At 29.4% G+C, this 7847-nt stretch overlaps 1 protein-coding gene across 28 annotated transcripts in view; it reads right to left on the reverse strand.

Annotated features, from left to right (window-relative positions):
• Positions 1–7847, reverse strand: part of LOC106788730 (longitudinals lacking protein, isoforms A/B/D/L-like) — a 267171-nt gene that overhangs the window by 158746 nt on the left and 100578 nt on the right. Inside the window, exons 7-9 of one of the 28 annotated variants that reach the window (XM_014752236.1) lie at positions 7331–7453; positions 6222–6350; positions 4599–4858 (exon numbers count right to left, since the gene is read on the reverse strand). The exons of 23 other annotated variants lie outside the window; for them this stretch is intronic. In XM_014752236.1, the coding sequence (XP_014607722.1) occupies positions 4614–4858; positions 6222–6350; positions 7331–7453 (497 nt within the window). In that variant the 3' untranslated portion in view covers positions 4599–4613. Of the gene's footprint in view, positions 1–1476; positions 1914–4598; positions 4859–6022; positions 6351–7330; positions 7454–7847 lie in introns of those variants that run through there. 4 more of the 28 variants (XM_014752235.1, XM_014752233.1, XM_014752250.1 and 1 more) reach the window with 4 other exon arrangements.

Consider the following 7847-nt stretch of genomic DNA (forward strand, 5'->3'; position numbering starts at 1 on the left):
TATATTTTTTCTTTTTTTTTTATTTATATTAATTTTAACTTTCTGTCCCCAGAGCTTCTTTCTTCGTGTTAAGGAAAATAATTTATTTTTAAAGGATGATGTATAATAATAATAATGTTCGATATAAATAATATCTTTTTTTTTTCTTTTTGCTCATTCATCGATCGAATCGTATTTTCTTTAATTCGTTCTAAATATGTTATATCTTTTTTTGTTTTTTTTTTTTTTTTCAATTCAAATTCACGTGTAAGAAATATCGCGATTTAATACCAATTGAATCGTCTGAAATGATGCAAAAATTAAAAATATATTCATTAAACGAATGAGAAATAATATTTCTTCCAAATTTTTTCTTCACTTTTTCCTCCGGGATTGGATTAACCTGAAATCAAAAGAAAATTTTCTTTAGAGTTACTTTGTTAATCTCGTATTTGTTTTCTATCCTTACGAATCTAGAAGACATCTTGAACAAAAAATGTTTGATATATTATATTATTTCTAAGGATGTTCCAGAATTCGTACCTGGGATTATTTGGTTTTAATTTATATATATACACACACACACGCGTACACACGCATACACACGGTCACCAAATGTAACTATGTCTTTTCTTTTTTTTACGTTTGGTATATTATAAAAAATAATTGATCAAAAGTATTTTCTCTCAACGTAATCCAACAATAATTCATCTTTATTTTACAATGTCAACAATATTAATATTATTCAAATAACATTTTCAATTTTGTTTCTCTCTTTATTTTTTTTTTTTTTTTATTTTTTTTAATTTTTTTTTTTCAACGAATCGTATTTATTTCATTGCAATGATTACAAATTTAACACGATTCTCAGATTTGGACATTTCGATATCGTTTATTTAATTATAATATCAAACAGTAAATTTATTATCATTCCCCTCTACTCTATAAATATCTTTTTTTCTTTACGTTAAAATAAAGAAAAAGAAAAAGTTAAATTATTTTTAATCGACAATATCCAACTCTGAAAATTTGAGGAAAGAAGAACAATCTAATTCTTTGAACACTATTAATCATAATCCTCCCCTCGTAACCATCAACCATGATATATAATATATCCTAATTACATTTTAATTTCTGACTTGCATAAGTTATCGAAGAATATATTCATTTTATTTGGAGAACACATTTTGACCACCCAAATGTTTCATCCAATTTTATTGCATATCTTTCTTTTTTCTTTTCAATATTTTTATATAGTCGTTAGTCAAGTTTCGAATAATAATAATAATAATAATAATAATAATAATACATTTGTCTTCGATGTCAATCATCTGTAGATTAGAGATTTTAAACAAAATAAACAAAACAAAACAAATTAATATTAATAAGATCACCTTTCATTTTGTAATCGTTCAATTTGATTGTATCATTTGAAAAAAAAAAGAAAAAAAAAACCATAAAACACCGAAACAAAACAAAACAAAATAAAATAGAAAAAAATAGAAGGTCATTTTATTCGTTCCTACGTTCTTGTTTGATTAATCTTGCATTGGTACCAATATCAATGCAATAAAGTTCTTGATTAGGGTGTAATGTACGTATATGGGTCCAAACGTGCGTCCTTTGTCGTAAATGTTGTTTGCAATAGGGACATTTAAGTCTTTGTGGTATTCCACACTCGTATCTAAGGTGTCGCATCATGTGACTACGGTGTTTGTAACTTCTGTAACATTTTGGACAAGGATGACGATTCCCGATATTGTTCTGGTTAATATTAACAATCGACGAACCGATATCCAACGATGTTGAACTTGTTGTTGTTGCTGTTGTTGCTGCTGTTGTTGTTGCAGTTAATGCTGTTGTTAATGTTGTTGTTAATGTTGTTGTTAACGTTGTTGTTACCGTTGTTCCGCTCCATTGTTTCCACGTGTAATCTGAAAAAAATCGAATTATCATAGAATTAGTTTTTTTTTTTTTTTAATTTAATTAACGACAACCATTTTAACAACCATAACTGATGCGTTTTCTTTCTTTGGTTTTTATTTCTTTTTTCTTTTTTCTTTTTTCTTTTTTCTTTCCTCTCTCTCTCTCTCTCTCTCTCTCTCTCATCTTTTTATACAAATTTTTTTTTATAAAAAATCCTAGACCGGTTGCGGAACTCGTATAAAAATTTCAATTCGACGAATTTTCACAAAAGCGTATATCTTCTTTTACATATTCCTAATATTACCAATGATAATTCGCATAATCTCTTCGAAATATATTAGATAATTAGGGTTTCGATGGTAAGGATTAAGATTATTGAGAGGTGGGTGGGGGTAGAACTAGATATTACTTTAATTTGACTTTATTAATATACTCCATTTTGATTGGATATATTTCAACAACAACAAAAAAGTATCACTGGAATTGTTCTCTTCGTTTCTTTTTTATTTTTTTCGAATTTTCTTGATACTTTTTCCTCTTTTTTTGTTTTAACGAATAATTAGGTCTAGGATCGTCAATAAACAGGAAATAAAAATTAAAAATAGAAACAAATATATCTCACTCACTCTCTTTCTCTCTCTCTCTCTCTCTCTCACTCTCTCTTTCCATCATACTATCCTATTTAACAAATCAAAGTGTTACGCTATTTTACAACTATACGCACATTCGTCTCTTTTCTTATTACAATTCTAATAACAATTGTACAATTTTTCTTTTAACAAATCGATCATTAACGACGATAATAATTTAAATTGTAATCGTAAGAAAAATTGTTCGAAAGTGTTTTTTTTTTGTTTTGCTAATTCAATTCAATATTTCTTACATTTTAATTTATACACAATTGGAATAAAATAAAGAAAAAAAAAACAAACAAAAAATGGAATATATATTACATATATATATATATACATAATAAAATCTTCGATATAGGGAAGAATCACGGAAGAATATTTGTCTGTGGATCATTTATAAAATATATTGTTAAATATTAATCAAGATTCGTCAGAGAATTAAACAACCAAGAGAGTTAGTTTAACCGAGTAGAAATAGAAAAAAATGATATAATAAAGTTAAAAACTTATACCATCTATATAATAATTAACAAAAACACGATAAAACCACGTTGTGATCAAATTCCTTTTTAAACGATCAGAATTTAATCAACTCAACCCTTTACTCAGTCCGACCGGGCTACCCCCCGAAAAACAAAACAAAAAAAACAAATAATTCGAATCAAAATTTGTAACAATTTGTATCTCGTTGTTAAATATAAAAACCTTTGATCGCGTATTTCATTACGAATAATCGGGATAAATTGTTTTTTTTCTTTTTTTTAAATTTGTGACATTATATATACATATATATATATATTTTTGTTGTTGTTCTTTTTAATCTTCCTGCGTGTCGACCGCGTAGACAGGACAATTATAATGATTGCTCTTGATGTGAGAATAAACGTGTGACCTATGTTTCCCAGTGTAGACGCAATGTGGACACTTGAAACGTGGTGCCTTGCCGCATTCGTAAGTCAAATGCCTATGAAGACCACGATACCATTTGTAGATTTTTCGACAATTCGGACATTCGTAGGTCCCTCTCATCGTGGTGTTTGGAATTAGGCATCTTCTGACCCTTCTCCCAGGTACAAGTGGTACTCCCCAATATGCTGACAATGATGACGCTTGAAATAATGCTGAAAAGTAACGGTTTACACGTGAGAGGAATTAGGTAATTTAAGGGTTGATCATTGTTAAAATATCCTAGACGATGTATCTTTTTTTTTGGTTTTTTTTTTTGGTTTTTGTTTTATGATTTTTGTTTTTTAGTTTTGTTTGTTTCTCTTTATCGACACCAACAAACGTAATGACGAGATTGATGATTAATGATCAAAATCTGACTTCCCAACTTTATGACGAATTACGATAATGATTGTGACGAAATAATGAGAGGTTATTGTACGAATAAATGCATTTTTTATTTTTTTCTTTACCTTTTTTTTTTTGTCCAACTAATATTTTAAACAACACGTTTATGTTATGTATATGTATTAATTATGTTCTGTTATGGTTAATCTTTCTTTTTATTATTCGGACAAGTGTACTTAATTTTTCTTTTTTCAAAATGTTTGTTTAAACATACATTTTTCGTCCGAAATAAATGTCGAAAATCGTGCTTTTGCCTTTTCTTTTTTTTCGGTTTTTTTCTTTTCTTTTCTATATACAAAAATGATATTACAAACGTGGTAATACGAATCGTCGAGACGTTTAAACGATTAATCATCATTGCTATGATCGACAACGAAGAAAGAAAAAAAGATAAAACAATTTTTGTCTTTATTCTTTGGGTATAATTATTCGGCGAGAAAGTTTCCTTTTTCCCCCCCCCCCAAATTTCTTGTAGAAATAAAAGCAACAATTAATGTGGAAAATAATAAGCGTTATTAAAAATCATTATCGATAGTTGGAATAATTCGTGATACAAATATGTCGTATATGCATCATGTTTCCTTTCAGCTCCTCTTCTTTTTCTTCTTTTTCTTCTTTTTCTTCCTATTCTTCTTCCTCCTCTTCTTCTTCTTCTTCTTCTTCTTCTTCTTTTTCTTCGTCTACGTCTACGTCTTCGTCTTGTTTATTTTTTCTTCTACATTATTAATAAAGTTTTTTAAAATACAACATTTGACCGGGATGATATTTTCTTATGTGTGCATAAATATTTTGCGTAAATTTCGACAATTTGTCGCAATACGGGCATTGATATTTCGGCGCCATGCCACATTCGTGAACCAAATGACGTCTCATGTTCCTCTTCTGGGTGAATCCCCGATCACATCTTGGACAATAGTGACTTTTTTGAAGTCGATGCCTCGGTTTCTTTCCTTTCCTCATCCGAATATCTGAAAATTTCATTCGTATTTATTAGTAAATTAAATGTGCGAATTTTTCGTTTCTTTTTATTCTTTTTTCTTTTTTTCTCTTATTATTTTTATGAATCGAATTTCAACGAAATAAACGAAGAGGAAACGAAAGAAAAAAAAAAAGAAAAAAACCTCCTCGTCTTGGCACCTCCCCCCCTCCTTCCTTCTTTTTTTTTCCTTTTTTTTTTTCGAGGTACTTACAGAAAAGAATTCTCGCCGCATAAAAGTGTTTGCGTTGCAGTGGTTGGATTATGTAAAAAAAAAAAATGTAGAAAAAAATAAAAAAAGAGAGAGAGGGAGGGAGGGAGAGAGAGAGAGAGAGAGAAAAGAAAATGTGAAGAGAAAAAAAAAAGATATAAAACATGGGAACGTTTTTTTTTTGTTTTTTTTTCAAAGATTTTCTAAATTCAAGGAATATAATTCATATTATATTCAGAGATTTGGAAGTTATTGGATATTAAATATAGAGAGACAGACTTATTATGTAAGTAATACACGTGTGAATTTCTTACAATTATTAAATTAAATGAAATATTTATCTATATTTAAATACGTATCCACACAGATTATGGCAATGGTTCCCAAAGTTTGCGCACACATCTGCATCCGCCCACCCCCCTCCTCCTTCTGAGATACCTAAAAAAAACTCGCGAATTTTTCACGAGAGAAAGGAAAAAAAAATGAGAATGAAAAATAATTAACGCTAATTAGAATGATTTTCTCACGAAGTTTAGATATTATCGGCAATTGCTATAATATGAAATAATGAAAAACGTGTACAACAACAACAACGTTTCCATTTAATTTCACGCAATAACCGATAAAGTAATTCGCGTTCGTTTTGATAATACTTATTTTCTTATTTTTTCGATGGAGAGAGGGGTGGGTGACGGGGCGGCAATCAATAATGTATTTTATTTAAACAAACGAATCGACGACGAGTTCGTAAATAAAATCAACGAAAGAAACATTTTTGTTAGATTTTAAATTGAATTATAGGAAAACTTTTGGGAACCATTGAATTATTATGGCAAATCGTTTGAGTATTATAATATTTTATTTGACTTTATTTCGTCGTGGTGGATGTTGTACCGAAAAGGGGGGTTGCACCATTATTTATACAACAAAGGATTTTTATCTTACATTATTTTTTGGGATTCGAATGATGTAAACAATTTAATGGCATGTGCCTTTAAACCCTTGTGACGTGATCTAACGTGTCTATAGATGTTTGACGAACATGATGCTTTGGTATCGCAATATGGACACTGATAACGATATCCACGTCCGCAGAAGTATCTTACGTGTCGAGTGATCGTAGTCTTTTGGGTAAAAAATGTACCGCATTTCAAACACTCGAAACTTTTCCTTTGATCGCAATGAAACTTGTATCCTAATTGTAACGTAGTTTCGTATGACACATTTCGCCCGTAAAACGACGACGTCTCCCACTTCAGATTATCTCGGTCATCTGGAAAAAATAAAACATTTGTAAGGATAAATTTTCTTTTCTTTTCTTTTTTTCATATTATTTCAATTGATTTTTCTCAAAAATTCTAATTTTTATCAACGTTATTTCGTCATATTGGAACTTGGATTAATTATAATAGATTTTCAAAACGTAATTCATTTTTGAAAACGGATGGAACGATCATTACGATTTCTATCCTTTTTGTGTGTGTCAATAAATATTACATATATATACATCCTGTGAAAATTATTTCTATTTCTTTTTCTTTTTTTTGTATTTTAATTCGACGTTCCATCTAAATAGGAAGAAACAAAGGAAGAAACAAAGGAAGAAACAAAGGAAGAAACAAAGTAAACAAAAAGAACAAAAATATCAAACCGATAGAATGAATAAAAAAAAAAAAAATAACGACAGATCAAAAGAATCTTCTTTATTCTTACTAGGGATTTTGAAAAAGTTTGAACCTTCAAAAGGAAACCCGCATAACGAGAAACTTTTGATTTCTTTATTATTATTTTTTTTTTTTCTTTTTAATAAAATTAAACTCAAATGTGGTTTCCTCGTGTTTCGGGCTCGAAACTTTTTTCAACACCCTCGTGAAAATGTTAATACAAATTTTGTCGTTTATCTATTCTTAAAGAAAATCACGTCGAATCAATTTTTAGATGCGTGCATGATAAAGGGGTAGTGGGATTAGAAATGGGGTTGGTTTGGCGGTGGGGGGGGGAGGTTTCACCGTAAGTAATACCATTTCAATGATCTTTATTTTCATTTGTTTGTTCGTTTGTTGTTCGTTCGTTCGTTCGTTCGTTTGTTCGATAGTTTGTAAATTGGTTAGTAGTGTTTAAATTATATTCAAAAGAATTTTCTCAAACATGGTTGATCATGAGGATGCCATTTTTTTATATGCTTGTACAAATTCGACGTAGAATTATCTTTTTTGTTACAATAAGGACAAGCGTATCTTTGCAATTGTATACATTTGTGTCTAGTTAAATCACCAGGACGTCGATATCCTGCGTTGCATTTAGGACAGACGAACTCGTTCAGCAACATTTTGTTCGGCAATCCCAAATCGACGTACAATCTTCTTCTTCTTTCATCTGAAAATAAACCTTACGATTATTCCTAATAATAATAGATTTTTCTGATCGATTGCTAGTTTTTTTTTTCCTATACACACATATAAATATATATTTCTTTTTTTTTTGCGAACGAAATATGATCAAATATTGAAACCAGATTCGTGTTATACGACGACATGGGGGGGTGTGGATTGAATAGTAGTTTTAAGCTTCGGCAAAAAACCCTCCCCCCCCCTCCTACAAATAAAATCAAGTTCGATTGAGGAAGATAAAAACAATTTGATTTCGCCTTTTCAACCTATCCCCACATATTATAGATTAATCACCTCGTGTTTTCTTTTTCTTATTCTTTTAATTGCAAAAAAAAAAAAAAAAAAAAAAAAAAAAAAAAAATAAAGAGAGAAACAAAATT

Source organism: Polistes canadensis, unplaced genomic scaffold, assembly GCF_001313835.1.
Source record: "Polistes canadensis isolate GaletaPanama2010 unplaced genomic scaffold, ASM131383v1 scaffold_152, whole genome shotgun sequence".
NCBI lineage: Eukaryota > Metazoa > Arthropoda > Insecta > Hymenoptera > Vespidae > Polistes > Polistes canadensis.